Genomic DNA, 27,440 nt, shown 5'->3' on the forward strand with positions numbered 1-27,440 from the left:
TTGGTATCCAATTAAAATGGTTATGGAAGTGGAAAAATAGAGGAAACCGGTAACTAAGACAGTTTATAACATGGCTATATTTTAATCTATTGTTGGTGTAATTTACTTTTTTACTCTTCGGATAAGTATCTGTTCTTTTTTTTGTTAGCTGTCAGTAATCTCTTATATTTTCTGATAGAGCACATTACTCAGATGGAAAGCTGAAAGCTCCACCTAAACCATGTGCAGGCAATCAAGGGACCCAGATCACGGTAAGAATGGTACACGGGAAGGGAAATGTTTGGAAGAGACCTTTGTATAAATATTGAAATAAAAAACAAAGTTGTCTTTGAGTTCTCAAAGGATTAAAAAAATGAATATTTACTAGTTAATGGGAGCCCCAAGATATCACCCTGTAAGAAAGAGAAATGATTATTGATTTTTGTGGCCTGGCAGCCTGCCCACCGCCTCTTTTTTTTAAGAGGCTGGGAGTTTCTTCTGTTGAGACCACAGAAATCTGTGGCAGGGTAGCTGGCATTGAAAGAACCTTAAGCTTGGATCCAGCTGAGGAGTCAGAGTCTTAGCCTTGCCACTCAGTGGTTGTGTGTCCAGAGGCAAGTAGTTTAATGTCCCTTAAGCTCACTTTGCTCATCTATCAAGGAAGGATGTAACGAAGAGTATCTGCCACTCACTCAAAGGGCTCTGAGTAACAGATTGTATCTATCATTAATTAGGAGAAAGTCTGTTACACTGCCTTATTTCTGTGGTGCCACATTTGGTCTCTTCCCGTTCCGAGATCCCATAAAGCAGCCCACTGTCATGTTACACATCCCACCCTACCACCCTCAGCCCCAGCCAGAGCACATCTCCTTAAAGGTTCCAAGCCCTGGGCTTGATGAGGCAGGTGGAGGGGGGGTGGGGGCCGAAATGATTGTGTACTTTGCAGTGCACCTTAAGGGGGAATCCTGTACCTGGGACCACAGTGTAATTTCTAAGAACCCCTGAAAGATCTGATAATTATTCTTAGTTTGCAAAATAGGTTTGAATGCCATGTGGTATTGTAATTGTTTATAAGTTTATGTTTGCCCCACTAAATCTTGTGCTATTCTGGGCAGTACTGTGCTTCATCTGTCTTCTTATTCCCAGCACAAGGCAAAGAGCCTGACATGGAGGTAGCCCCCAGTACCTATCTGAGAAATCAGTGAGTGAAGCGGGAGGCAGGTGAAATATCCCTTCTTTCTTTTGTTAAGGCTGCCCCATCTCTTGCCCCCTCCCCTAATGCTTAGAACTGTGCTGGTGGTAAATGTAGTTGGATTCTCTGCCTTAAGACCCAGCTTTATTTCCATCTATTTCTGTGAGTTTACAAGAAAAATCAATCTTCTGTTCAGGTAGAGGACCTTTTTTACAACATATCCACGAGGAGGAAAGCTTTAAAAAATCCAAGTGAAGAGTATGGGAAAATTCTGGAAGTTGTCGGCAGGTACAGTCCAAAATCTGGGTGGGGGTCTCTGAATCACTCTCTCACCAAAGGAATGTGTTCCGCTGCTTAGATATTGAGAACAGTTGCTGAGCTAGATTGTAAGCAGCAGTATGAGCCTACAGATTGTTTCTGGTCAAGGTTTAGTCATCAATTCTGGGTTGTCTTTTATGTCCCCAGGAGAGAGCAGGAGTTGGTCTCTGTATCAGTGAGGGTCCTTTGGTGGCAGGCAAAACAAACTGACTGTACTAATTTGAGCCCAAAAGATGTTTATTGAAAGGCGAGGAGTGACTCAGCAAGTGGAAAGAAGTGTGTGGATGGCTGCTCATTGGGGAGAGCAAGAAGCAGGGTGGCTTCGGGGATTTAATATAGTGGCCCTGCTCCAACTGTTTTTATTCCTTTCCTGACTCTACTCAAGAGCCTGTCTCCCGGGAGAGTGCATCTTACTGGCATAGCCTGGGTCCCCCCTTTGTGTGCCCACATTTGTGGGGAGAAGATTTCTTGACAGGCAGTCTAAGGATATATCAAGTGAAATGGGGAAGAGGTAGTGTCCCAAAGGAAGACTAGGGGCTGTTAACAGAGTGAGAAGGGACTCAGGGCAGGTGAAAACAACATTATGTCCAGGATTGACTTAACATGCTAGTACAGTGGCCCCAGCATGGCTCTCTGAGCCTGCGTGTCCTTGAATTGTACCAGCGGTGTGTGAACTATTTCTCAGTATTGCTACAAAAATTAAAATCAGTAAAACATTTACCTCTATTTAAGTGGAACAGACACATCAAGTTTTTTTGCTTTTCTTTCGCCTGGAATCGTATGAATCAATATCACGATATTAATTAGCTCCTGGAAATAGAGGAGTTCTGGTTGGCTGTTTTAGTTCTGGGTGTGATAAGTGAACTAATTGTTACTGAATAAGTGCGTTAGGCTAGACAAAATCCTTCAGGTCCTGGGGCCCATGGAGGGAGGAGCAGTAAATGATAGCCAACCGAGAAAAGGCTGGGAGATACTAGGACAGGACCTGGGAGAAGAAGTGGGTGGGGAGGGGGTGTGTTGGGGACTCTGAGACAGAACAACAGAGTGCAGGGGGTGTTCACGCTACATTCTCAAGATGTCTTTGAGGCAACCCAGATCTTTTGAGTTTGTGAAAATAAAACTGTAGGCAAGGAGGAGATTGTATTGAAATATCCTTGAGTCTAGTCAGCAACGTATAGAAGCAAAGTTTTTTGTTTTTTATTCGATTCTGCCACATTTAGCATTGATATCTTCATGTCGTCTCCGTTGGCTTATTTTCCTGTGGGTACAATATGACATTTAAAAATATTTTTGTTTGTATATATCTTTGTTTAGATTACTTAACTCCACCAGTTTGTTTAACTAAAAGGGGGCATGTACTCTGCATTTGGCCGCTCTTTTTTACTGTTTTGTTTTTTTCTCTGCCAGGTATTCAGTACACAATTCAGGCATTAGTTTCTCGGTTAAAAAAGTAAGTTCTTGATTTATAGGGGATGGTTATATATTGTAAAAGAAGAAAGGATTTTTTTATAGTTGCCCGGGGAGACGAGGTTACGGTGTTTCAGTCAGCCCTGTGAGACAGTAAGTTGGATCTTTTGTTCTGTTTATCAGCAAGGTGAGACGGTAGCCGACGTCAGGACACTGCCCAATGCTACAACCGTGGACAACATTCGCTCCATTTTTGGAAATGCTGTTAGCCGGTATGTTGATAATTTATATTTTAAAAAATCTTCTGTGTTCTGTCACATTATTTTGGAATCTGTTAACACCTGCCTTTGCTTTAACCAAATATGCAGGCTTGTTTTCATGCTTCAGGCTTATTGTCATGTTTCAGATTATTTCATGGAATCAACCCTCTTGGGTGCATGTCATCTCCTAGATGCTCTGGCTATGAATCAGTGTGTTCTCTCTAGGTCTCTGTCTTCAAAATATCTCCAGTATAGGAGAATTCTGTCATCTTCCAGTGCTCCCTCTTGCCCTTGTATTTTCATTATCATCACTTTAGGATTGCATTTATTATCATTCAACATTTATTAATTGCCTCCTATATTCCAGTCTTTGTGTCAGAAGTTAAGGATATAAAGACAAATAAAATGTTTCTGCCCTTAAACACTTGCCTGTCTGGTGGCAAGCAGTTTTGTGTCACCAAATCTTCATTGTCAAGGAAAGCCTAAGCGGGAAAATTGTTTGTATTATTATAGATTTTTCACAGCACTCCCTTCTGTGGGTGAAAACCACTGTTTCCATCACAGATCCATAGCTAAATCTCAGGCCTTTGCAAAGCCCAAAGTGCCCGTGTCATAATATGAGGGGAAAAATACTAAGAGCCTTCTGTATGCCAGGTGTGCACCAGATGCTGGGGGTACACAGATGAACTAGATAGCCCCTGACTTCACTTTTTCCAATAATCTTAAAAGCAAGAGCAATAGTCCTAGAACTCAGTTTTCTACTTTGAAGGAAAAGTTACTCACTCTTGGAATAAAACCACATTCCTAGCTAGGGAACAGTCAATTTGATTTTTTTTTTTTTTTTCGGTATGTGGGCCTCTCACTGTTGTGGCCTCTCCCGTGCGGAGCACAGGCTCCGGATGCGCAGGCTCAGCGACCATGGCTCACGGGCCCAGCCGCTCCGCGGCATGTGGGATCTTCCTGGACCGGGGCACGGACCCGTGTCCCCTGCATCGGCAGGCAGACTCTCAACCACTGCGCCACCAGGGAAGCCCCAATTTGCTTTTAACTAAGTATTAAGGAATTGTTTTTTCAACTGTGCTCCCAGAGCAAAAAGAGAGCTCTGTTGTACAGTGAAACTTTTAAGAGCTCATTGACCATATTTTAAGACTCAGAATTAGTTGTTATGAAATTTCTAGGGACTGTAAGAGAGCAGCAGTTCCCAAAATATGTTTCCAGAACACCAGCCTCTTTTTTGGGGAAGAGAGGGTTTGCTGGTTCACCGTGTGGTGGAAGAAAGGCGAGCTGTGCCCTCTACTCAGATTGAGAGCACACACCACTGCCTGCAAAGCATCCTCCATCCATCCAGCAGGTGCTTAATGAGCAAGTGTTCCTTGCTGGGTGCTGTGCTGTGTGGTAGAGGTATTCAGTAGGGAATAAAGCAGAAAGGATTCTTGCCCTCAGAGGACTCATATTCTAGTTGGAAAGACACAGGGAATAATTATTCCATTCATTAGTGACTGTGCTATATGCCTCAAAGGAAAAGTATAAGGTGGGGGGATCTCCTGTGGCTGGGGAGAGGGATTGTCATAGAAGGCTCTTTGAGGAAGTGGTCCTCGAGTTACGGGGGCTAAGGAGGAATTACTTAGCTATCAGTGGGAGCTTTCCAGGCAGAGGGACCAGCACTTGCGAGGCCCTCAGGCAGAAATGAGTGTGGCTTGTGGGAGAAACTCCTTTAACCCATTAGCCTCCCCTCCCCATAAACATACTCTGGGGAGCACCACACAGGAACCCTGTCGTGGTGCCCATCAGCAGAGTGAGGGATTCAGCAGAGATGAGTTCTTTGGAATCTAATCTTTGGGACTTAGTTACTAAGATACATAAAAGTTTTGGCAAAATAAGGTCTCAGAGCCTGGACTTGCTGTGTCCTAGCAGTGACGGTGACGCTTGGCATGGAACTTATTGTAAGTGCTTGAAAACACTAGCTAGGTGGGTAGGTGGGTGGATGGATGGACAGACGGTGGATGGGCGGGCCCCAGGGATCTCAATGAACCGAGTCACAGGGGTCCACATTTGGCAGTCAGTTTATGGGAAGGAGCCCTGATTTTTCCAACTCTGATTCTTTAGAAAGTTTGAATTTTCCCTTTTTTTCCCAAAGCCTCAAAATTTCTCTTTTCCAATCAGAGAATTGATAGAAGTTGGTTGTGAGGATAAAACCCTCGCCTTCAAAATGAATGGCTACATATCCAATGCAAACTACTCGGTGAAGAAGTGCATCTTCTTACTCTTCATCAATCGTAAGTGAGAAAGGCCCATGTGGGGATATCTATCCACAGGGAACTTTAGGGGGCCATGGAAAAATTCCTCATGGACAGGATTGATTACACCCAGGGAAACCTCATGCCGAAATGTGGTTTAATTTCTGCCCTTAGTCTGCTCAGCCCTCTCACATGTGCTCATTGTTGGCTGACAGTTGGGGAGTCTGGTTCTTGCCTCTGAGAGGGCGTCCAGGAGATGGCATCCCAGGCCCCTGGGAGCCAGTTCAGCCTGCTTGCCTGCTGGCCTCAGAGCCTTTACCAGCAGGCCCTGGGCAGATCTTTGTTCTCTCCTTATATCAAGGCCCACCATGGGAAATTGCACAGCAGGATACGGGGAGGAGGTATCTCAGGTGCAGGCACTGTTTGTGTTTTTAATTGAAGCATAGTTGATTGGGAGTTCCCTGGCGGTCTAGTGGTTAGGACTCAGCGCTTTCACTGCCATGGCCCGGGTTCAATCCCTTGTTGGGGAACTAAGATCCCGCAAGCTGCGCGTAGTGGCCAAAAAAAAAAAAGAAAGTATAGTTGGTTTACAGTATTGTATTAGTTTTAGGTATACAGCAAAGTGAATCAGTTACACGTCTCTCTATATATTTTCAGATTGTTTTCCATTATACGTTCTTACAAGATACTGAATATAGTTCCCTGTGCTATACAGTAAATCCTTGTTGTTTGTTTTATATATAGTGGTGTGTATTGGTTAATCCCATGCTCCTATTCTTCTCTCCACTTTCCCCATTGGTAACCATAAGTTTGTTTTCTGTCTGTGAGTCTTCCTGTTTTGTAAATAAGTTCATTTGTATTATTTTTTAGATTCCACATGTAAGTGATATCATATAATATTTGTCTTTCTCTGACTTCACTTAGTATGGTAATCTTTAGGTCCATCTGTGTTGCTGCAAATGGCAGTATTTCATTCTTTTTTATGATTGAGTAATATTGTGTATATATAAATATACACCACATTTTCTTTTTTTAAAAAAAAATATTTATTTATTTGGCTGTGCCGGGTCTTAGTTGCAGCACGTGGGATCTAGTTCCCTGGGATTGACCAGGGATTGAACCTGGGCCCCCTGCATTGGGAGTGCAGAGTCTTAGCCACTGGACCACCAGGGAAGTCCCTAAACCACATTTTCTTAATTCACTCATCTGTTGATGGACATTTAGGTTGCTTCCATGTCTTTGCTGTTATAAATAGTGCTGCTGTGAATGTTGGGGTGCATATACCTTTGTGAGTTAGAGTTTTCTTCTTTTCCTGATATATGCCCAGGAGTGGGATTGTTGGATCATATGCTAATTCTGTTTTTAGTTTTTTAAGGAACCTCCATACTGTTCTCCATAGTGGCTGTATCAATTTACATTCTCACCAACAGTGTAGGAGGGTTCCCTTTTCGCCACACCCTCTCCAGCATTTGTTATTTGTAGACATTTTAGAGGTTAGGTCAGACTTATGTGTGTCATTCACTTATCTACACACTGGGCAGGCTCACTCAGGTGGCAGGGACAAAGAACACTCTTTAGGCATATCTCAAATTCAGAAATCTCAGCTGAGGGGCTCCAGCTGTCCTTTTGTCAGATTACACAGTACAGCAGTATTATTGAGGCAGCTGTGGGTGATGTAGTGAGCACTCAGAATAATAGTCTCCTCATTGATAAGATCACGGCCAGTCTTCTCATTGGACATAAAAAGATGTGGCATATCCATGACTCCATCAATGTAGGACAGCAGGTCATCAGCCGGTCATCGGTCTGAGGAGAAAAGAGAGCTGTGTTGTATGAAGATCTTCCTCGGATTTTAGTCTTTTTTTTTTGAAAGCAGCTCCTTTTTTAAAAAAATTTATTTTATTTTTGGCTGCATTGGGCCTTTGTTGTTGCACATGGGCTTTCTCTAGTTGCGGCATGTGGGCTTCTCATTGTGGTGGCTTCTCTTGTGGAGCACGGACTCTAGGTGCATGGGCTTCAGTTGTTGTGGCACGTGGGCTCAGTATTTGTGGCGCACGGGCTCTAGAGCACAGGCTCAGTAGTTTTGGAGCACCGGCTTAGTTGCTCCATGGCATGTGGGAACTTCCTGGGCTCGAACATGTGTCCCCTGCGTTGCCAGGTGGATTCTTAACTACTGCACCACCAGGGAAGCCCTGGTTTTAGTCTTATCTCTTCCAGCTTTTATTGTATTCCGCCCCCTCAAGCCTGCCTCATTTCCTAAATTACCTTCAACGTGCATTCAGATATTTCTACCCCTGGAATGTCTGGAAAATGCACTCTTAACCTTAAGTACTCCTTTTGGCTCCCCCACTGTTGGAGGTCCCTGAGCAGAGGTAGCCGCTCCCTCCACTGTGGTCCTTACTGCTGGCAGTTGGAATTAGGTTTATTTACCAGAGTTTGGTAGGTTCCCATGATGTATTTGCAGAATGAAGTTCTGAGCAAGGGCACATGGTCCACCTGGACTGGCAGGGGGAAGGGAGTGGGGAGGCAGAATTGACTGCCCTGTCGTATTCCTGCTACTCAGGTGAGAGGAGAGCCCCAATCCCACAGTGAGATGCTGAGGAGTCGTAATGGTAAAAGGGGCTGATGTAGATGTCACCCCAGAGGTGTTCTTCCTGAGCTGATGTCATGGCATAGTATAGGTGTGCACCTGTCACCTCACCCCTTGGGACAGATTTGAGCTAATTACTTTTATTTTCTAGATCGTCTGGTAGAATCAGCTTCCTTAAGAAAAGCCATAGAAACGGTGTATGCAGCATATTTGCCCAAAAACACACACCCGTTCCTGTATCTCAGGTAATGCAGCTCTGAACTCCTTACCCAAGACTCACAAGGAAGAGTAATTCTGTCCAGCGGTCCTCTTTGAAAGAGACGGACTTGCTAATTAGCCTGGTCGGAGTGAATCCCATACCCCACTGGCACAGGTTGTTCTGTCCCTTTTCACAGGTAAAGGGCACAGTTTTCCTTTATTTATTCACTCCTGCAGAATCCCACTGAGAGGCTCCCTCGTGCCAGGCAGTGTGTTAGTGAAACAAAGGTGAATAAGGTCTTGCCCCTGCACCAGGAGGAACCTGCCCGAACGTGGCAGAGAAACCCTTCCTTCTCCAGGGTCTGTCCAATGCCCTTTACCTACAAAGATCCACACTGCAACGCTCCATTATCAGAGCCAGCAGTGAATGGTGAATTTGGCCTGAGGCAATAAGTTGGTAGCTGGCACAGCCTCTAAACTGACTTTTGTACTACATTTTAATGTTAGAAAGTTCTCTCACATATACTGTTTTGATCCCCATGTAATACTGAGCAGTAAATTGGGACAGGTTCATGGTTACAGATGGGAGAACCAGTCCAGAGAAGTTAAGTGCCTGGCCCTGGGTTATGTAATGAGAAATTCCACTAGTTCTGGAGAGGTGATAATAACAGCTGACGTATGATAAACATTCCAGGTACGTGCGAAGTGCTTTACATGAGTTTAATCCCCACTATGTATTATGTCCAGTTCACAAGTGAGGTAACCGAGGCATAGAAAGATGCTGTAACTTACCAACAGCCACTCAGCTCTCAAGTAGCAGAGTCAGCATTTGAACCCAGGTCACTCAGACTTGACCTTGAAGTCTTAACCACTGTGTCATTCGGCCTCAAGTCTCCCACACACCACCTACACCGTGAGTGAACTGCCTGCCCCCATTCTTCACCATGTGAGGTAACTCTTCTCTTTTCTCCTGCCAGTTTAGAAATCAGCCCCCAGAATGTGGATGTCAATGTGCACCCCACGAAGCACGAAGTTCACTTCCTGCATGAGGACAGCATCCTGGAGCGGGTGCAGCAGCACATTGAGAGCAGGCTCCTGGGCTCCAATGCCTCCAGGACCTATTTCACCCAGGTGGGGCTGCTTCACCCAGCTCTCTCTCTGGTGCCTTTGCCACCTTAAATGTGCCCTGTCACACGAGAGCCCAGGTTTTTGACGGTTGCTTTAGGACTTTCTTTCAGCAGCATTTCCTTCTTTGAACCCACCTGTGAAGGTTTTGCAGTATTATTCCTGGGCCTGGAGTCATAAGCCCTGAATTCTCTCTGCCTCCTTCTGACCTTAGACTGCCTTCCTAGGAAAATGAGCTGTCTGAAACAGAGTAGGGCGCCGCTCCCTTGCATTCTCCGCAGGAGACGGTCAGAGGAGGCTGATTCCACATACCTAGGGCAGAGTGCAGGGGCCAGGCTCTGGAGAGGCAGGGGGAAGGGCGGGGCCTCTCGTGTCAGACAGACCTGGGTTACTGCCGTGTGACTAACCTTCCCTGGCCTCCACGTCCCCCTCAGTAAAGGTGGAAGTGGTCACCCCCACATCCAAGGACGGTTACAAGTGGATGGTGAACAGCAGCTGGAAATTGTCTGGTCCAGGACCTGGCACCGTTTGTCTTATTATAATTATCCAGGTTCTAAGTGCTTTGATTATAAACTGCTCCCCCTCTCTGGGGCCTTAGTTTTCCCATCTGTAAAATAGTGGGTTGATAATATGATCTCTAGTGTCCTGTCCCAGTTCTGAGATGACATCATTTCTGGGCAGTCCCGTACTGTATTCATAGTGAGGATGGGTTCATCAGAAGCACAGCAGACACCAAAACTAAAGAAATGGAAACATTTTCCCTGTTAAATTACACTGGGTCCTGCAAGCAGAGAGTGGGCTTCTGTGAGCCCTGCTTCTCAGAAAACTTTCAGAGTGACCAAGCAGATGAGTGCTTCCCATAAGAGTATTCATGGTTACCACCTGGAAAGAATCTAGGTGGGAGACCATCAGTGAAGTGAACGCACTTGGGGCAGCCCTGGGCCCTCATGCCTGGAGGTTGCTGGGGCTGAGGGTGGGGTGTATGTGAGCTGTTGGAGCAGCAGCTGCACGGGGGGGCCTCCATAACTGGCAGGTGGTTTTTAATCTGTTGTTGTTGCTCAGCACCCTTTACTGCTCCCTTCCCAGATATGTGCTGAGGCTCCCCCATGGGCAAGGTGCTGCTGGGTACGGTCTCCTCGAGTCTCCATCCCACGAGAGAGAAAAACAGAGACTTGGGAGGAGGGAGGAGGGCCTCCCGTCCTGGGCTTGGGCCTCAGAGATGTGAAAGAAGGGATGTGGAGCCTGGGCCCCCAAGGCCGAGAAGGAATTAGGTGGGCAGAAGGGGACGAGGAGTGCACAGAGCGTTTCTGGCTGAGGAAAGGGCGAGGATATAGGCCTCGGGGAGGGGGAGGGGTGCAAGAGAACAGGTGTTGAGGATCTGAATGCTCAGCATGCTGAGTCAGTGTTCTCTATGCTGGCTGCCATTAGAATCACCTGGGAACCGTTTAGATAATACCTGGGCCCTCCCCAAACCAATAAATCAATCTCAGGGGGTGGGGACTGGGCATCAGTAGTTTTTAAAAGCTTTGCGGGGTGCTGGCGTGTGCAGCCGGGGTTAAGCAACGTGGAGCCTGCGTGTTGAAGGCCTACGCTCACTGCAGAATTCAGGCCAGATTGAGAGGTTTTTATCAGCAAGTTAAGGAGTTTAGACCTTGACTTGATGGGAATTGATGGGATCTGGTTTGCATTTTATGAAGAGCTCTCTGGCTGTGGCTTGGAGAGTGGATGGAAACCTACAGCGACTTGGGAGAAGTGCTGAGGCTCCCCCATGGGCAAGGTGCTGCTGGGTACGGTCTCCTCGAGTCTCCATCCCACGAGAGAGAAAAACAGAGACTTGGGAGGAGGGAGGAGGGGCTCCCGTCCTGGGCTTGGGCCTCAGAGATGTGAAAGAAGGGATGTGGAGCCTGGGCCCCCAAGGCCGAGAAGGAATTAGGTGGGCAGAAGGGGATGAGGAGTGCCCAGGGCATTTCTGGCTGAGGAAAGGACGAGGATACAGGCCTCTGGGAGGGGGGTGCAAGAGAACAAGGGGTCTGAGCAGAAGACATGGCTCCATTCACTAATAGTTAAAAATCTGGAATTGCCAGCACCTGGACATGGGTTGGCTGGTGGGGAGTTGGGGGAGAAGTCCAGAGGAAGGGGTTCACCAGAGATCCAGGAGGAGTCACTCCTCTGGGAAAGGAACCTCTCAATTTTCCTCTTTGATCTTGCGTGAGGCAGATTCATTTAGTTAGATTACATTTTATTTCCCGAAAGAACTCTGCATGGTCCTGACCAGTGTGTCTTTAGAAGGCAAGTGGGTTCCTGGATGAGAGGGCCTCCCTCTGTTGCTGCATTGCTCTGCGTGGAGGGCTCCAAACTCAGATTGTCCCTGCTCCTGTGGGGTCATCAGAACACCTTCTTGCCCTGCCAACAGCAGGTTGCCCTGGCTCCTGACCTTCTGGCTGTGGGTCACCTTCATCCTGCTCCCCAGCTTGTGCCTTGCATTCCACTCCCGGGGCCAGTACCTCAAGAGCCCTGGTTTGCTGTGAGGCCATTTGGTATGGAAATCGGGAACCCTGGTGGCTCTTGCAGTTTGTTCCAACTCTGTCATATTGGACAAGGTATTTCACTTTTCAGGACTTTAAAATTACTGTCTGCAGAGTAGTTATGTTACTTTCTGCCTCCCAAAATCCACCTGTGGAAATTGCACAGGCAAATGAACTAAGTGTATCGCGAGGGCTTTTTAAACTGTCCCAGGAGACTTTTTCCTTTTTGAGCAGAGTTGCTACTGTAACTTTTAATTATTATTTAACTCTTTATTACTGAATCTTTCTAAACACACAGAAAAGCAGGTAATACAGCAAATCTCCATGTACCTATCACCCAGTTTCAACAAACTATCAACACTTGGCCATCTTTGTTTTCTCTCTCCCTCTCCCACTTGAGGGTGGGGGATGGGGAGGAGTATTTTTTAATTAATTCTTAATTTTATTTATTTATTTATTTGGCTGCGTTGGGTCTTAGTTGTGGCACCCGGGATCTTCATTGCAGTACTCGGGCTTCTCTCTAGTTGTGGCATGTGGGTTTTCTCTCTCTAGTTGAGGTGCATGGGGTCAGTAGTTGTGGTGCATGGGCTTAGTTGCCCATGGCATGTGGGATCTTAGTTCCCCGACTGGGGATCGAACCCGAGTCCCCTGTATTGGAAGGCGGATTCTTTAACACCGGACCACTGGGGAAGTCCCTGGGGAGGAGTATTTTAAAGCAGATTCCAGGCACTTATTTTTCCCCTAGTACTGCATTATGCATCTAAAAACATTTTTTTTCCTTATACAATCACAATGTCCTTTTACACCTAATACAATTAATAGTAATGATACCATTTCACATCCAGTCTGTATTCAAATACCCCAATTGTTCAAAAAAAGATCTTTTTATAAAAGTAGCTTTGTTCTGGAATTCTCTGGCACTCCAGTGGTTAGGACTCAGTGCTTTCACTGCTATGGGCCCAGGTTCAATCCCTGGTTGCAGAACTAAGATCCTGCAAGCCGTGTGGCACGGCCAAAAATAAAAAAGTAGCTTTGTTCAAATCTGTATGCAATCAAGTTCCACTCATTATATTTGGTTATGTCTCTTTGAAACTAGAAAGGTCACCCTACCTTTTTTGGTTATAGTTCTTATTAGCTTATTTTGAAGGTGTCCTGTAGAAAAATGCATATTTTGGATTAGCCGATTGCTTCTTCTTAGTGTCCTTTAACTTGTTTCAATCCTCCATATTTCCTATAAACTGAAAATTAGATCTAGAGGTATGATTATATTCAGATTAAAAAAATGTTTGCAAGAATTTGTGATAGATGATGCCATGCACTTTTTTTTTAAACATCTTTATTGGAGTATAACTGTTTTACAATAGTGTGTTAGTTTTTCCTTTACAACAAAGTGAATCAGTTATACATATACATATGTTCCCATATCTCTTCCCTCTTGCATCACCCTCTCTCCCACCCTCCCTATCCCACCCCTCTAGGTGGTCACAAAGCACAGAGGTGATCTCCCTGTGATGCCACGCACTTTTAAAAACATTTATTTATTTATGGCTGCATTGGGTCTTTGTTGCTGCACGTGGGCTTTCTGTAGTTGCAGCGAGCGGGGGCTACTCTGTTGCAGCATGCAGGCTTCTCACCGTGGTGGCTTCTCTTGTCGCGGAGCACGGCCTCTAAATGTGCAGGCTCAGTAGTTGTGACATGCAGGCTCTAGAGCGGCTCAGTCGTTGTGGCGCACGGGCTTAGTTGCTCTGCGGCATGTGGGATCTTCCCGGACCAGGGCTCGAACCCGTGTCCCCTGCATTGGCAGGCGGATTCTTAACCACTGCGCCACCAGGGAAGCCCCTGCCATGTACTTTCTATTGAATCCCGGCAGGAGGTGCGTGATGGCTTGTTCTGTCATCCTGGTGTTAAGATTTCTCAGCAGGCTTAGCTCGTGACAGCCTGATTCCTTCACCATGAAGTTCACTATTAGTGATTAGCTTAAAGGTTTCACCATTCATTGATGATCATTGCCTGCATCAGTTATTTCATTAGGATTGCAAGATTATGATTTTCTGATTTTATCATTTCTTCTTTATTAATCTATAATTTTCTGCACAGAATAATTTTCACTCATTTGTTAGAGCTATCAGGTTATCCTGAAATACAGTTCATACCAGAAGGTAAGGATAAATGCTGAGTTCTATGACTTTGATGATCAATTTGCAGGGAAATGGGTTGGTGTCCTAGCAATGTCCAGTAACATTTAATGACTTTTTTCTCTCTCTCTCCCTCCCTCTTCGCTTCCTCTCCATTTTTCTCTCTTTCTCTTGTAGTATTTTGTCATAGTTGTTAACAATCATCTTAATTCAATCAGTTGTAGTCAAATTATTCCATCTTTGGCCAGCAGAAGCCCCTTCAGTCTGGGGCTCTTGTCCTTTTGACCCAATTCCATGAGTTTTTGATAGTTTCCTTGTGTCTGGTGAGACAGGATGTTTGTAGGCTCATTCTGTACTTTCCCAGCTCATGCCCTGGAATTGGCCACTTTTCCAAGGAACTCTGGTTTATTTTAGTGGGGAATGGCATTTAGACACTATAATCTGGGATCGGGGGACCTCATTGCTACTGGGTGATCATTGCTTTCAGGCCTTTCCAGTGGACAGACCTAGGAAATATGTATATTTTAAAAAGTCAGTAGGAAAGTAGTTGTTAGAGCTAGAGGGGAGGGGAGAATGGAGAGTTACTGTTTAATGGGTAGAGAGTTTCCATTTGGGAGGATGGATGTTGGTGATGGTTGCACGGCAGTGTGAATGTACTTAATGCCACAGGACTGTACACTTGAAAATGGTTAAATGATAAATTTTATATTACGTATACTTTACCACAGTAAAAAAATAAAATCTCTTATGGCAGCAAAAAATAAAAAGTAGACAAAAATATGAGAGTTTTACACTAGTATTTTTATATCAAACAGTTTTTATTTTATTTTTTTAAGGGTTTTTTTTTGATAAATTTATTTTATTTTTGGCTGCGTTGGGTCTTCATTGCTGCGTGTGGACTTTCTCTAGTTGCAGCGAGTGGGGACTATTCTTTGTTGTGGTGCGCAGGCTTCTCATTGCGGTGGCTTCTCTTGTGGAGCATGGGCTCTAGGCATGTGGGCTTCAGTAGTTGTGGCACGTGGGCTCAATAGTTGTGGCTGATGGGCTCTAGGGCACAGGCTCAGTAGTTGCAGTGCATGGGCTTAGGTGCTCCGTTGCATGTGGGATCTTCCTGGACCAGGGCTCAAACCCGTGTCCCCTGCATTGGCAGGTGGATTCTTAACCACTGTGTCACCAGGAAAGCCCTCAAACCAGTTTTTAAATTATAAGGATTTAGCTGAATTTTATATTTGTGTATTTCTAATTTCATACTTCAAATTTTGGTCAGAATTGCTTCTATAATAATTCTGTAATGATAGACCTGGTTCTAGCTTTTACTCCATTTCGGGACCTGTGCTTCTCTCCTTCGTACACTGACTCTTCCCACTGTCTTCTTTTTTGACACAGACTTTACTACCAGGTCTTACTGGCCCCTCTGGGGAAGTGGTTAAATCTACAACAGGTGTGACCCTCTCATCTATTGCTGGAAGTGGCGACAAGGTGTATGCCCACCAGATGGTCCGCACAGATTGCCGGGAACAGAAACTCGATGCCTTCCTGCAGCCTGTGAGCAAGGCCCTATCCAGTCAGCCCCAGGCTGTTGTCCTAGAGGACAGGACAGCTGCTTCTAGTAGCAGGGCCAGGCAGCAGGATGAGGAAATGCTTGAACTCTCAGCTCCTGCTGAAGTGGCTGCCAAGAATCAGGGCTTGGAGGAGGATGAAACAAAGAGGACTGCAGACTCGTCAGAGAAGAGAGGGCCCTCTTCCAGCCCCGAGAACCCCAGGTATGGCCTTGTGGGAAAGCATAGCTTGTTTGTTTTTTTTTTTTTTTGTGGTATGCGGGCCTCTCACTGTTGTGGCCTCTCCCATGGCAGAGCACAGGCTCCGGATGCGCAGGCTCAGCGGCCATGGTTCACGGGCCCAGCCGCTCCGCGGCATGTGGGATCTTCTTGGACCGGGGCACGAACCCGTATCCCCTGCATCAGCAGGCGGACTCTCAACCACTGTGCCACCAGGGAAGCCCTAAAACTATTTTTTAAAATTTATTTTATTTTTGGCTGCATTGGGTCTTCGTTTCTGTGTGCGGGCTTTCTCTAGTTACTGTGAGCAGGGGCTACTCTTTGTTGCAGTGCATGGGCTTATTGTGATGGCTTCTCTTGTGGAGCACAGGCTCAAGGCATGCAGGTTTCAGTAGTTGCGGCACGTGGGCTCAGTAGTTGTGGCTCACAGTCTCAGTAGTTGAGGCACATGGGCTTAGTTGCTCCACGGCATGTGGGAACTTCCTGGACCAGGGCTCGAACCCGTGTCCCCTGCATTGGCAGGCGGATTCTCAACCACTGCACCACCAGGGAAGGAAGTCCTCCTTTGTTCTTTAATGAAACTACCTTTTAACTTGGACTGTCACAAACCCCTTGCATCTTCTCTTCCTGATTCGCCCTCTCCCTCCAATGGGTTGGTGCTTTGTCCTGGTCTACTGTCGGCCTTTGACCATGGCTTTAGAGTCACCCATCACAATGGCCTTTGAAATATCTTAAATGTCCATGATTCCAAACATTATTTAAAAACACATCAGAAAAAAAAATCAGAAGATTTATCCTTTAATTTTAGTATTGAATTTTGATAAAGCCTCGACAGCAGAGGTGGCTGGAGAGGGGGCCCTAAAATATCCGGAGGATTCTTCCATCCTACTCCAAGCTGCTTTCACCCCTTTCAGAAGAAGAACAGTTTCTCAGTTCAAATTATGAAACTCCCTGAGGTGCGTGAGCTAGTGGTGAACGAGAGCTAGTGGTGAACAAGAGCTAGAGAGAGGGGGCTGAGCATCTTCAGTGTACACTCTGTGGTTGCTTCAAGGACATCTCACTGACATCTGTAAGGTGGATGTTCCTTATTCAGTGTGTGTGGGTACTGACCCCGGAGCTCAGGGTGAAGTCCTTTGCCCGAGGCTGCATATCCCCCTGGTGGCTGACCACTGAAACCCTGGCTCTGATTGCCCAGTGGAACTTGGGTGAGTTTTTTAACTCTGGTTTGTTCATTTCCAAGTCAGTCTATGGAGATGGCTTCTAAGGATTTGTTTTCAGAGAATAATAAAGGATGCTAACGTTCACTGAGCATCCACTGTGTGCCAGATACTTAATATACATTATCTCAGTTAATGCTCTTAACAGCCCTGCTGGGAAGTGTGACATTTCTGTTTATCACTTGGGGACTTAATGCTGTGAGCCATTTACCACACAGCAGAGGAATCTTTCTGAACCAGGAACCAGGGTGTCTCGCTTCTTGATGAAAACCAGTGCTTCCCGTGGCACTTGGGGTGAAACCAGCCTGCCCGCCCCCAGCTCACCACCCTCCCCCCTGCTTCGTGGCGCTTTGGCCACGCTGCTCCAGTGCTGACCTGATCTCGCTGAGATCTCACCCCTTTGCTCTTGCTGGTCCCTCGGCGCAGGAACTCTCCGTCTTCTTGTCACCCAGGTCTCAACTCGGATGTCTCTTTCCAAAGACCTTCTTTGTCCATTTAATCTAAAGTTCTCTCGCTTCCCCTCATTCTCTTACCTTGTTTTATTTTCATCACAGTATTTGTTGCTACTTAAAATGATCTTTCTTCGGTTGCTGTTTGATTCTCCCACTAGAAAACTAGCATGGTGAGGGCAGGCACTTTGTCATGGCTGTGTGAGGTTGGTATTATAACAGTGCCCGATGGATGGATGGATGGAGAGCTGAATGAATGAGATGTGGTGAGGTCAGCACACTTGATCGAGGCCCTGCAGGTCTCTGGGCTGAGCCAGACTCCGAAGCCCTGCTGCCTGCAGTGGCCACTGCTTAGGCCTGAGGGGTGTCAAAGAAGCAGTATCTTGGAGGACATCCTGATCTGGCTGGCCTCCGCCATCACAGGGAGCCCTCCCCAGATGTGGAGAGCCGGCCCAGAGAAGCTGCTCCCTTCTCCAAAATTCATGGCACAAAATTTGACTGAGTTGGAAACAGTTTTTTTAAGATAGTTATGAGCTGCTAGTTCCTCGTTTACTTTGCAGAAAGAGACATCGGGAAGGCTCTGATGTGGAAATGGTGGAGGATGCATCCCGAAAGGAAATGACAGCAGCTTGTACCCCCCGGAGAAGGATCATTAACCTCACCAGCATTCTAAGTCTCCAGGAAGAAATCAGTGAGCGAGGACATGAGAGTACGTAAGTGCTGAGGGCTGCCTGCGACTCCCAGGGCTAGAACTGCTAATGTGAATGTTTGGGAAGTGCAGGAAGCGTTTGTGTTGGGACAGCCTCTGCAGTGTGCTGAGCAAACCTCTCTTCCTTTAGTAACCCACAGCAACAGCAGCTGAAAAATAATTTTCAACTGGGAGAGAAGGGAAAAAGTAGTCTCTGGTTTTAGTTAGAATTAATTGATACTCATTAAACCAGAGGAGTCAGAGTAAAGTGGTCATTTAAATAATCTTCAGTTTGATTTCTGTCTTAGCTAAAAGCAGCACGGCCTGCCCTGGGTGTGCTGTTGTTGAAAGTGCACAGGCTCTGGGGGGCCCTAGTTTGTATCTGGGCACTACTACTTCTGTTGTGTGACTTCAGACTCATGACCTAACTTTTCCGTGACTCAGTTTTTCCCCATCTGTAAAATGAGATTAATTTCGCGCTTGAAGATTATTGTGCTGATTAGAGAGAAAATGTAAGTAAAACACTTGGTACGGAGTAAGGAGTCAGTAGATATTTTTATATCCTAAAGGTAAAGTGAAAAATCATTATCTTCCTCAGAAATAGCTTTCAGAACACCTGAGTATAGAACTCCATTTGAGTCCCCATTACTTCAAAACTAACTTTATGGTTTTAGTAATGAAAGGGGGCTTGTCACCTCCCAGGGATGAACTGACACAGAGACTGAGGTATGTGATAGTGACATGGCCCTAATAGCAGTCCTGACCCCACTTGATGAGTCACAGTCGTGCTCCAGGTGGAGCCATCATTGCTGGGCTGCACTGGGCGGCTCTGCACTTGAGTCTACACAGTTTAGCCCTGGCCTTGCCATTTTTCATCTACTACACATTTCTTGATTAAACAAGTTAACATTTTATAGCAGTGTTGAAATTTATCTTAAAATATGACAACCTGGACTTCTAAAAGAAATGAGTGGGGAATCTACTGTCAGTCCAGTGGTTAGGACTCCATGCTTTCACTGCTGAGGACCCAGGTTTGATCCCTGGTCAGGGACCTGAGATTCCACAAGCTGTGCGGCGTGGCCAAGGAGCAATTTAGTGCCTTTCCCACTGATTCTTAGCCTCCTAAACAGCTGCTCTGACTCAGAGGCCCCTTACATCTTCTCTCTCAATCACTGCTTGTTTGAATGAATGCGGGAAGGCCTCAATTTGCCTTTCCTTTTCTTCGCACTCTGGGCCTTTGTGTGTCTGCATGTGGGGAAAGGCATAGGGGGCCTGTTCCCTTGGAAGGCTACACGCTTCCTGTGACTAAGGCCTTGCAACTTGCAGACGGCACTGCCAGTTGGCTTCTGATTTCTGTTTCCGTTAAGATTTGCTCCCGTTGCTCTTTCCCTCTGTTACTGGCCTTCAAGCTGGGAGCTTTTAAAACCATTTAAAATAATTAAGAGGAAGGTGGGCCATGACTTGATTTATTTAGCAGCCTTCCTCACAGTTGTTTAATTGACAGACTCCCTCAGATTTGGAATTTACTGAGTTTTCTCTAAGGATTTGTATTCCTTATGCAAAGCAGGCTATTTAAAGTTATAATTTCAATAAATTTCTGAGTAGTTGCAAACTATTTTCAGTGCAGTACAAAGCTAACCTGCACCAAGTTTGGTCAGGTTTGGAGTTCATTGATGAAGTGTTGATGAATCTAAATGTTCTGAAATTGTATGTTCATTCTAGAATAGTCTTGTGAGGGAGGCAGAGCAGATGCTGTTATCTCTGTTTTAAAGATAAGGAAATGGAAGATGGAGAGGACAGATTAGGTGGAACATCCCTACAAGGCAAAACTGGCCTGGGTGCCTGCCCTGTGGAGGGTGGGTCGTTACTGGTGTGGCCTGCATCAGAGATGCTAGCCCAGTATTTAGGTGCAAAACTAGATCAGCTGCTCTAGATCACATGTTGGGATGAGCACAGCATGTGATCCCTGATCCCTCAGGCTGAGGCTGTTTTCAGACATGCAGGGTAGGGTCTTACAGAGGGAGTCCCAGTCCTGGTGTGGGGAGTGGGGTGAGCACTTAGGAGCCAGGAGAACTCTGCTGAAACCCCTGCCAGCTACACCATTCCGTAGCCACTCAGAAGTCTGTTCACCTTTGCGGGGCCTTTCCCTGCTCTGTGAAATGGTGCTCCTGCTACAGCCCTTACTGGGCTGTTGTGGTGAACACCGGAGACGCCATGTGCAAAGGTGGGGGTGGGGCCCTGCCCACTGCATCTGGTGATGCAGCCCCAAGCAGGAGTGCTGCTTGTCTCTGAGTTGAATGCCTACAGGGATTTCTCTGAAGCTCAGATCTGGGGAGGCAGGCCAGAGCCTGGCTGTGCCCCCACAGAGCTGTGACCCTGGCCCAGGAAGGAAGTAACTTAGTTGCATTTATTTGTGTGATTATTTCATCGTGGTACCTGGCAGAGTGCCTGGCTCCGGGACTCAGGAGATCTTTGCTGAAGGAGGGATTGGGAGGAGCCGCCTCGGAGGGGAAGTCCTGGAATCTATTTTTGAGTGACGTCAGAGTTGAATGCTCCATCTGACAGCTCTCGAGTCTGTGGATTTACCCAGTCCTCCTGGGTACACTTTCGAGCAACAAATGAGGTTAATTTCCGGCCCAGTATCCCCTCACGTGTTCCGTGGAATTAGGCTTATCCTGGATTAATACTGTTACTTATTGCCAGTCTGTTAAGGAGGATGAGGAATGTCTAAGTTATTTGCTATCGCTTGAATCTGAAAATGTGCTTAGCATTTCATCCACAACTTTATTTTCTTGATCTTTGGTGAAGTCCTGGGTTTAAGTGTACACACTCTTCTATGGTTTGTCACCACGTAACAGCTTCTTTTGGTTCAAGAAGTCAGTTCAGGGGGCTTCCCTGGTGGCACATTGGTTCAGAATCCGCCTGTCATTGCAGGGGACACGGGTTCGAGCCCTGTCCCAGGAAGATCCCACATACTGCGGAGCAACTAAGCCCGTGCTCCACAACTACTGAGCCTGCGCTCTAGAGCCTGTGCGCTGCAACTACTGAAGCCCCCGTGCCACAACTACTGAAGCCCTCACGCCTAGAGGCTGTGCTCTGCAACAAGAGAAGCCACTGCAATGAGAAGCCCACACACCGCAACTAGAGAAAGCCCATGCGCGGTAATGAAGACTCAATGCAGCCAAAAATAAATGATAATTAATAAAATATAAAAAAATCTTAAAAAAGAAAACCCAGAAGTCAGTTCAGCAGACATTGCACCGTGCTGAGCCCTGAGGCAGAAAATGCATTGAATGCACTCAAACCCCTGTCTCAAAGGAGTCCACACTGCTGGCGCGGGCGGCTGGGGCGGTTTGGTAAATCTCCGGCTGTGACAAGGTAGAATGAGGGACATTTTGGAACAGACACAGAGGCTGCGTCACCAGGGTGACAAGGTAACATCTGCCTGGAAGGGCTGCTTGATCAGCTCAGGCAGCAGCCAGAGGCCCTGGCGCCTGGGGGCTGCCAGGAAGCAAGCTCCACACGTGGCCCTTAGGAACCAGAGGTTAGCTCACCCTTCCTTCAGGTGGCTTTACTTGCTGCTTCTCAGAGAATGTGCTGAGACCCTAGGCTGCTGTTTTGAACTCGGCTGTGTGGTTTGGCTTTGAAGCACAAAGGGTTTGGTCCTATTTTGCTGCTGGCGTAATAGCAGGGAAACGCCCGCAGACCTCCAGTGCTGTGGGCATAACTAGGAGAGGAATGAAGCACAGGTTCTAGAGGTCCTTATAGGAGGCTGGAATGGGTGCAAGCAGCCTCATGGAGCCCAGGGAGGAGAAGCCCTGCCTGTCCTCCTTGTCGACCTCCTGCCTGGATAGAGCCCCCTGCAGGGAGCCAACGCCTCCCTCGTGGCCCCCTGGCCAGGCTGGCCCTTGGTGGCCTGTGGATGTGTCAGAGCTTTGAAAAATCTGTATGGAAAAATCTCTGACCCTCTTTTAGTAAATTACACTGCTTCTCTTTCCTCCAGTGCCTCATTATTCAAGATTATTTGATGTTCTCCAGCTTTTAAAATAATCATTTTCCACCTACGCAGAACATCCTGTAGAGACATTGAGTTTCCAGTGGGAACAGAGGATAACAATTATTCTAAAAATGAGGAAAATAAGCCTCTTCGTGGGGAGCAGAGAATATTGCAGAACTTATGTAACAATGTGAGAACTCGTGTGGTGTCCAAGCTTAAAAAAAAAGTACAGTAAAAATGTGATGTACAGGCTTATGGCTGTCCCCAGACCCTTGCCCTGCTGTCTCCACCCCCTCTCCCCTGTCCCCCTTTGTGGTGGTATGCTTGCTTCTTCCATTAAATATATATGTATATACACATACACACACACACACACACTCAGATAAATTAGTAGATGCAAAATCGTGCTTATGAAACATAAGTAGGATCTACAGGAGAAAACAAATGAATGCTAACTTAAAGGAACGGCTCATTGCCATCACCTGTGCAGCCCTGTGTGCGCTTTCACTGTCCAGCCCCTTCCCTCCTCCCTTAGGGTAACTGTGACTACATTTTTTTTTTTTTGTGGTACGCGGGCCTCTCACTGTTGTGGCCTCTCCCGTTGCGGAGCACAGGCTCCAGACGCGCAGGCTCAGTGGCCATGGCTCACGGGCCCAGCCGCTCCGCGGCGTGTGGGATCTTCCCGGACCGGGGCACGAACCCATGTCCCCTGCATCGGCAGGCGGATTCTCAACCACTGCGCCACCAGGGAAGCCCACTGTGACTACATTTTGTGATTGTTATTTCCTTTCTTTTATTATAGTTTTACCACCCATATTTGTAGCCCTACAAAATTTGTTTACTTGTACAAATTTTAAACTTTGTATAAAGGGAATTATATTATGTTTTTCTGCAGTATTTATAAGTATACACATATTCCTAAAATTTATCCATCTTGCTACTTTCCAGTTTACTTTTTCTGCTTGTAATAGATTCCACTTCCTGACTTTGCCACATGTTTAGTCATTCATTCTGCTATGGAAGGACATGTGGAGGACTCCAGGGACATCACCCCTGCCTCTCAGCCCCCAGCCGCTTTCCTGGACATGAGCAGATCAGGAGCTTGGCACACTGGCCGGGAAGCTCTGTGCAGGGTAGACACACACTTAGAGTTACTGCTGGCTTGTAAAGTGTCAGCGTGTTTTCCAAATGGGTCGCTAAGTGTGTGGTCTTACCAGCAGTGTGGAGAGTTGCTTTGCTCCACTGTTTCTCCAGTGTTTGATATTGTCAGACTTTTTACCAGTTCAGTGTTTGTGAAATGGTGCCTAATGGTGGTTTTCATTTGTGTTTCCCTGATCACTGATAAAGCTGAGTAGGTGTATTGCCTCTTCTCTTAAGTGCCTGTTCTAGTTTTCTGCTCATGTTTCTGTTGGGTGTTTGGTCTTTCCCAACTGATGTTAGAAGTTCTTTATATGTTTATTCTAGACAGTAATCAGTTATGTGAAAATACCTTCCCTCAGTTTGGGGCTCGTGGTATTTTTTTTTTTTTTTTTTGCGGTACGCGGGCCCCCCACCGCTGCGGCCTCTCCCGTTGCGGAGCACAGGCTCCGGACGCGCAGGCCCAGCGGCCATGGCTCACGGGCCTAGCCGCTCCGCGGCATGTGGGATCCTCCCGGACCAGGGCACGAACCCGCGTCTCCTGCATCGGCAGGCGGACTCTCAACCACTGCGCCACCAGGGAAGCCCTCGTGGTATTTTTTTATGAATGCTCCCCCCCATATATATATATATATATATTTAAACTTTTAAATTTTATTATTATTTTTAAACATTTTATTTTATATTGGAGTATAGTTGATTAACAATGTATGTTAGTTTCAGGTGTACAGCAAAGTGATTCAGTTATATATATCTATCTAAAGAATAGATATATTTATCTAGTCTTTTTCAAATTTTTTTCCCATTTAGGTTATTACAGAGTATTGAGCAGAGTTCCCTGTGCTATACAGTAGGTCCTTATTATTTATTTTAAATATAGCAGTGTGGGCATGTCAATCCCAAACTCCCAGTCTATCCCTCCCTGCCAAGTTTGTTCTCTAAGTCTGTGAGTCTGTTTCTATTTTGTAAATAAGTTCGTTTATATCATTTTTTTTAGATTCTGTATATAAGTGATATCATACAATATTTGTCTTGCTCTGACTTCCTTCACTTAGTATGATAATCTCTAGTTGCATCCATGTTGCTGCAAATGGCATTTCATTCTTTTTAATGGCTGAGTAATATTCCACGGTATGTATGTGCCACATCTTTATGCATTCATCTCTCAATGGACATTTAGGTTGCTTCCATGTTTTGGCTATTGTGAATAGTGATGCTATATAAACATTGGGGTGCATGTATCCTTTTTTTTATAGTTTGTTTTAACCCCACATTTGTTTATTTATTTTTGGCTGTGTTGGGTCGTTTCTGTGCGAGGGCTTTCTCTTGTTGTGGCAAGCGGGGGCCACTCTTCCTCGTGGTGCGCGGGCCTCTCACTATCGCGGCCTCTTTTGTTGCGGAGCACAGGCTCCAGACGCACAGGCTCAGTAGTTATGGCTCACGGGCCTAGTTGCTCCGCGGCATATGGGATCTTCCCAGACCAGGGCTTGAACCCATGTCCCCTGCATTAGCAGGCAGATTCTCAACCACTGTGCCACCAGGGAAGCCCTCATATATCCTTTTGAACCATGTTTTTCTCCAGATACATGCCCAGGAGTGGGATTGCTAGATCATATGGTAGCTCTGTTTTTGGTTTCTTAACGAATTTCCATACTGTTCTCCATAGTGGTTGTACCAATTAACATTCCCACCAGTGGTCTAGGAGGGTTTTTCTCCACACCCTCTCCAGCATTTGGTATTTGTAGACTTTCTGATGATGGCTATTCTGACTGGTGTGAGGTGATATCTCATTGTAGTTTTGATTTGCATTTATTTAATAATTAGTGATGTTGAGCATCTTTTCATGTGCCTCTTGCCCATCTGTATGTCTTCTTTGAAGAACTGTCTATTTCGGTCTTTTGCCCATTTGTTTGATTGGGTTGTTTGTTTTTTTGATATTGAGCCACATAAGCTGTTTGTATATTTTGGAGATTAATCCCTTTTTGGTCACATTGTTTGCAGATATTTTCTCCCATTCTGTGGGTCATCTTCTCGTTTTGTTTATAGTTTTCTTTGCTATGCAAAAGCCTTTTAGTTTAATTAGGTCCCACTTGTTTATTTTTGTTTTTATTTCTATTACTCTAGAAGATGTATCAAAAAAGATATTACTGTGATTTATGTCAGAGTGTTCTGCCTATGTTTTCCTCTAAGAGTTTTCTAGTATCCGGTCTTACTCAAAATGGGTTAAACACCTAAATATGTCTTCTTTGGTGAAATGTCTATTTAGGTTTTCTGCCCATTGTTTGATTGGGTTGTTTAGTTTTTTTGTTATTGAACTGTATGAGCTGTTTGTATATTTTGGATATTAGGCCTATTGGTTGCATTGTTTGCAAATATTTTCTCCTTGTTTGTAGCTTACCTTTCTTCTGTTTATGGTTTCCTTTGCTGTGCAAAAACTTTTAAGTTTGATTAGGTCCCATTTGTTTATTTTTGTTTTTATCTCAATTGCCTTGGGAGACTGACCTAAGGAAAACATTGGTATGATTTATGTCGGAGTGTTTTGCCTATGAGCTCTTCTAGGAGTTTTATGGTGTCGTGTCTTAATGTTTAAGCCTTTAAGCCATTTTGAGTTTATTTTTGTGTATGGTGAGAGGGAGTGTTCTAACTTCATCGATTTACATGCAGCTGTCCAATTTTCCCAGTACCACTTGCTGAAGAGACTGTCTTTTCCCCATAGTATATGCTTGCTTTTTTTGTCAAAGATTAATTGACCATAGGTGTATGGGTTTATTTCTGGGCTCTCTATTCTGATCTATTGATCCATATGTCTGTTTTTGTCCCAATACCACACTGTTTTTTTGTTGTTGTTGTTGTTCTGTTTTTGTTTGTTTATTTGGCTGCACGGGGTGTTTGTTGCAGCATGTGGGATCTTCATTGCGACATGTGGGATCTTTAGTTGTGGCATGTGGGCTCTTGGTTGCAGCATGCAGGATATAATTCCCTGACCAGGGATCGAACCTGGGCCCCCTGCATTGGAAGTGCAGAGTCTTAACCACTGGATTACCAGGGAAGTCCCATACCACGCTGTTTTGATTACTGTCACTTTGTAGTATGTCTGAAGTCTGGGAGGGTTATGCCTCCTGCTTTGTTCTTTTTCTTCAGGATTTCTTTGGCAATTCTGGGTCTTTTATGCTTCCATATGAATTTTACGATTATTTTTTTTAGTTCTGTGAAAAATATGGGTAATTTGATAGGGATTGCATTAAATCTGTAGATTGTTGTGGGAAGTATGGCTATTTTAACAATATTAATTCTTCCAATCCAAGATCATGGGATGTATTTCCACTTCTTTGAATCTTCTTCAGTTTCCTTTATTAATGTTTTATAGTTCTCAGTGTATAGGTTTTTCACCTCCTTGGTCAGGTTTATTCCTAAATATTTTATTTTGGGGGTTGCGATTTTGAAAGGTATTTTTTTTTACGTTCTCTGATATTTCATTGTTAGTGTAAAGAAATGCAACCAATTTCTGTGTGTTAATCTTGTATCCTGCTACCTTGTTGAATTCATTTATCAGTTTTCGTAGTTTTTGTGTGGAGTCTTTAGGGTTTTCTGTATATAGCATCATGTTATCTGCATATAATGACAGTTTTACCTTGGATATCTTTTAGTTCTTATCTGATTGCAGCGACTAGGCCTTGCAATAGTATGTTGAATAAAAGAGGCGAGAGTGGGCATCCTTGCCTTTTTCCAGATTTTAGCGGGAAGGCTTTCAGCTTTTCACTGTTTAGTATTATATGGGCTGTGGATTTGTCATAAATAGCTTTTATTATGTTGAGATATGTTTCCTCTATACCCACTTTCGTAAGAGTTTTTTTTTTTTTTTTTATCATGAATGGATGTAGAATTTTGTCAAATGCTTTCTCTGCATCTATTGAGATGATCATGTGGTTTTTGTGTTTTCTTTTGTTTCTGTGGTGTATCACATTGATTTGCGAATGTTGAACCATTCTTGGGAACTTGGGATGAATCCCACTTGACTATGGTGTATGATCTTTTTTATGTATTGTTGGATTTGGTTTGCTGATATTTTGTTGAGAATTTTTACATCTATATTCATCAAGGATATTGGCCTCTAATTTTCTTTTTTGGTGGTGTCTTTGGTTTTAGTATCATGGGTGATGGTGGCTTCATAGAATGTCTTTGGGAGTGTTCTCTTCTCATCAGTTTTT

General features: G+C 45.3%; 1 protein-coding gene and 1 non-coding gene across 3 annotated transcripts in view; one reads left to right on the top strand and one right to left on the bottom strand.

The window, feature by feature from the left end:
* The window catches only part of MLH1 (mutL homolog 1), a 71,458-nt gene that overhangs the window by 11,077 nt on the left and 32,941 nt on the right, over window positions 1-27,440 (top strand). For both annotated transcript variants that reach the window (XR_010835009.1, XM_059077442.2), the window contains exons 5-13: window positions 179-251; window positions 1,368-1,459; window positions 2,897-2,939; window positions 3,080-3,168; window positions 5,320-5,432; window positions 8,135-8,228; window positions 9,159-9,312; window positions 15,353-15,729; window positions 17,971-18,119. Coding sequence is in view for 1 of the 2 variants with exons in the window: in XM_059077442.2 (XP_058933425.1) it covers window positions 179-251; window positions 1,368-1,459; window positions 2,897-2,939; window positions 3,080-3,168; window positions 5,320-5,432; window positions 8,135-8,228; window positions 9,159-9,312; window positions 15,353-15,729; window positions 17,971-18,119 (1,184 nt within the window). In the remaining variant the exon portion in view is untranslated. The remainder of the gene's footprint in view (window positions 1-178; window positions 252-1,367; window positions 1,460-2,896; window positions 2,940-3,079; window positions 3,169-5,319; window positions 5,433-8,134; window positions 8,229-9,158; window positions 9,313-15,352; window positions 15,730-17,970; window positions 18,120-27,440) is intronic.
* TRNAG-UCC (transfer RNA glycine (anticodon UCC)) lies at window positions 26,209-26,281 on the bottom strand. Its single transcript has one exon. It is a non-coding gene; the product is annotated as a tRNA-Gly (tRNA).

Source organism: Kogia breviceps, chromosome 10 (genome assembly GCF_026419965.1).
Source record: "Kogia breviceps isolate mKogBre1 chromosome 10, mKogBre1 haplotype 1, whole genome shotgun sequence".
In the NCBI taxonomy this organism is placed as follows: domain Eukaryota; kingdom Metazoa; phylum Chordata; class Mammalia; order Artiodactyla; family Physeteridae; genus Kogia; species Kogia breviceps.